Source organism: Pygoscelis adeliae, unplaced genomic scaffold, assembly GCF_000699105.1.
Source record: "Pygoscelis adeliae isolate BGI_AS28 unplaced genomic scaffold, ASM69910v1 Scaffold294, whole genome shotgun sequence".
In the NCBI taxonomy this organism is placed as follows: Eukaryota; Metazoa; Chordata; class Aves; order Sphenisciformes; family Spheniscidae; genus Pygoscelis; species Pygoscelis adeliae.
In genome coordinates this window covers 1548755-1551114 of record NW_008824722.1, presented here as the reverse complement: position 1 = coordinate 1551114, position 2360 = coordinate 1548755, and the positions used below count along the sequence as shown (strand labels likewise).

The 2360-nt window shown below is 65.6% G+C and overlaps 1 protein-coding gene across 1 annotated transcript in view; it reads right to left on the bottom strand.

Moving 5' to 3' along the window:
- Positions 1-1543: 1543 nt before the first annotated feature.
- Positions 1544-2360, bottom strand: part of UBTD1 (ubiquitin domain containing 1) — a 2166-nt gene continuing 1349 nt past the window's right edge. The window contains exons 2-3 of the mRNA XM_009323301.1: positions 2245-2356; positions 1544-2016 (exon numbers count right to left, since the gene is read on the bottom strand). Coding sequence (XP_009321576.1) covers positions 1631-2016; positions 2245-2356 — 498 coding nt within the window. The 3' untranslated portion in view covers positions 1544-1630. The remainder of the gene's footprint in view (positions 2017-2244; positions 2357-2360) is intronic.

Genomic DNA, 2360 nt, shown 5'->3' with positions numbered 1-2360 from the left:
CCCTCCGTCCCGCAGCCCAAGGGCAGCGACAGCTGTGGCTGCTCCACATGACTTGGGCAGCTTTGCCATGAGCTCACCCTCCTGCTTTCTGGTGGCCCTGGCTCACCTCCCTGGCCCTGCACCCTCTTAAAGAGACCCATTGCCCCCCCATGGGCTGGCCGGGACCCCCGTGCTGGGTGCAGGGAGCTGGGGTGCGCACAGCCCACGGCAGCCAGTCCAGAGAGGCTCAACAGAGCAGGGACACGGTCGGGGGTCGCCCTGCAGGTCCTGTGCCGCCCACCCTGGGTAGCCAGGATGCTCCCTGTGGCTCCTGTCACCTATCCCCATGCAACCAGATGCTGCAGCACCCACCAGCATCTCCCAGGGCTCCCTGGCACCCAGGGGGGTTGCCGCCCACCACAAAAGGAGGCAATGGCCCCCCCCAAACCTCTCAGCCAGTGGCAGGCAGCACACGATGCCGGGAGCCACGGCCCCTCCATGCCGCTTTGGAGGATGACCTCAGGTGCGGAGCGTCCCGAGCAGCCCTGCCAGGGTCCCAGTGGCAGCCCAGCCTCCCCCACTGCGCATGGGCAGCCTGGCAGCAGGGCCGGCAGCCCATGGGGCCAGCAGGCAGAGCCGGCAGCTATTCCTGGAAGCCGGGACATTGTTCAGCCCCCATAGGCTTTGCTCTCCCCCTTTGTAAGATGAGGCCGGCACTGCCCTGTGCTGGGACAGTTAATGCGCTGGGCACTGGCCGCCAGCGCAGGACCTGGGGGAAGGACAGATGGGGACACATCACTGTCACCCTCTCGGGCAGTTCCTAGAGACACCCTTGGGTGTCCTGTCCCATGGGTGCCACAGTCTCCGGCTGCAGAAAGGTGCCATTTTCACCAGGACAGGCGATGGAGGCTGCAAAGGTGGTCCTAGGACCATTCCCCTCTGTGGACTGTCCCACCTAGCCCCGAGGCAGGCACAGGCTGAAACCTCTGGAGGGGAACACCAGGAAAAAGAAGGCGGTGGCCCCATGCTGGCAAGCACCAGGGATGGCAATGGGATGATGGCGGCAGCGCTATGGAAGGGTCCAGGCAGGCAAAGAGCCGGGGCTGATGGGTCAGTGGCACTGGGGAGCAGAGCTGGGGCACCCAGGCTCCCCTGTGCCCATCCCAACATGGGAGCAGATGTAGGACAGGCACAGCGCCCTCCCGTGGCTGTGGGTGACAGCCCCCCCAGCCTGCCCCAGGGACAGAGGAAGGATGAAAAGGCTTTATTGATAAATACAGACTATGTACAGAGGGGAGACATCTCTACCCAGCCCAGCACCCTGGGGCCTCCTGGCCAGGGGGAGCCAGAGCCCAGCAGGTCACGGCCTCTCCCCGCCAGCACAGCCCAGCAGCCAGGCCCCGGCCGTGCCGACCCCCCCGGAGACATTTGGTCTCGAACCTCCTGCAGCAAACGCAGCATGTGCCGATGTCCCCAGCCGAGAAAGGCCACTGTAGTGGCACAGCCCCACGCAGCCCTTCCTGGGGGGCAGCCTGGGGGGGGAGCAGGGACTGCCCCCGCTCCGGCAGGGCTGGGACATGGCCTGGTGCATCCCCAGAGGTGCCACTGCCCCCCAGCCCCCTACCCTCTCCCCACAACGAGTGGGGGGGGCTCAGGTCCTGGGCGGCAGGGGCTGGTTGATGATCACTTGCACAACAAAATCCTTCTGGATCTTGGTCTCCTGCAGCCGTGTGCGGTCAGTGAGCAGCTTGCCCGAGAAGAACCAGCGCTGCCAGGCCAGGTCGATGCCCTCCTGTGCCTGCAGCTGCTTCTTCAGCTGCCCAATGGTGTCGCCCATGCTGGCGCTGAGTCGCAGGTCCTTGCCGGTGGAGAGCCGCACCTTGAGGGCGAACTCCCGCCGGGTGTTGGGCAGGGGCTCGGCCGGCTCCACCGGCTCCTCCTCGCTCCGCTCCAGGATCAAGTTGACAGGAGGTGCCAGGCAGTAGACAGGCAGCTGGTACCGGTTGCCCAGCTCATCGTAGCACTCCGTCAGAGACCCTGGGGATGGCAGGGTGAGATGCTGTGGGTGAGCATCCCCATGGACCCCCCAAATGGGGATGGAGTCATCCCAGGCAGTGGGGCAGAGCCCATCTTGCCCCCCTTGGCTGCGCTGAGCTGCGTGGATGGCAGCTGGGAACCCTTCTCCTCTCCAACCCAGCACCCTGATGTGCTTGGACGTGGGGCACTCAGCACCCACCCTACCCACACCCCCAGTACCGTCCTCACCATGGGGTAGGGTGATGCTGGCTCCATCAAGGATGGCCTGGGCCAGGCTGTGGTCATTGGCCTCCACGGCATAGGCAGCTGCCCTCAGAGCATCCCAGATCTCCTTGCGGCCCTCG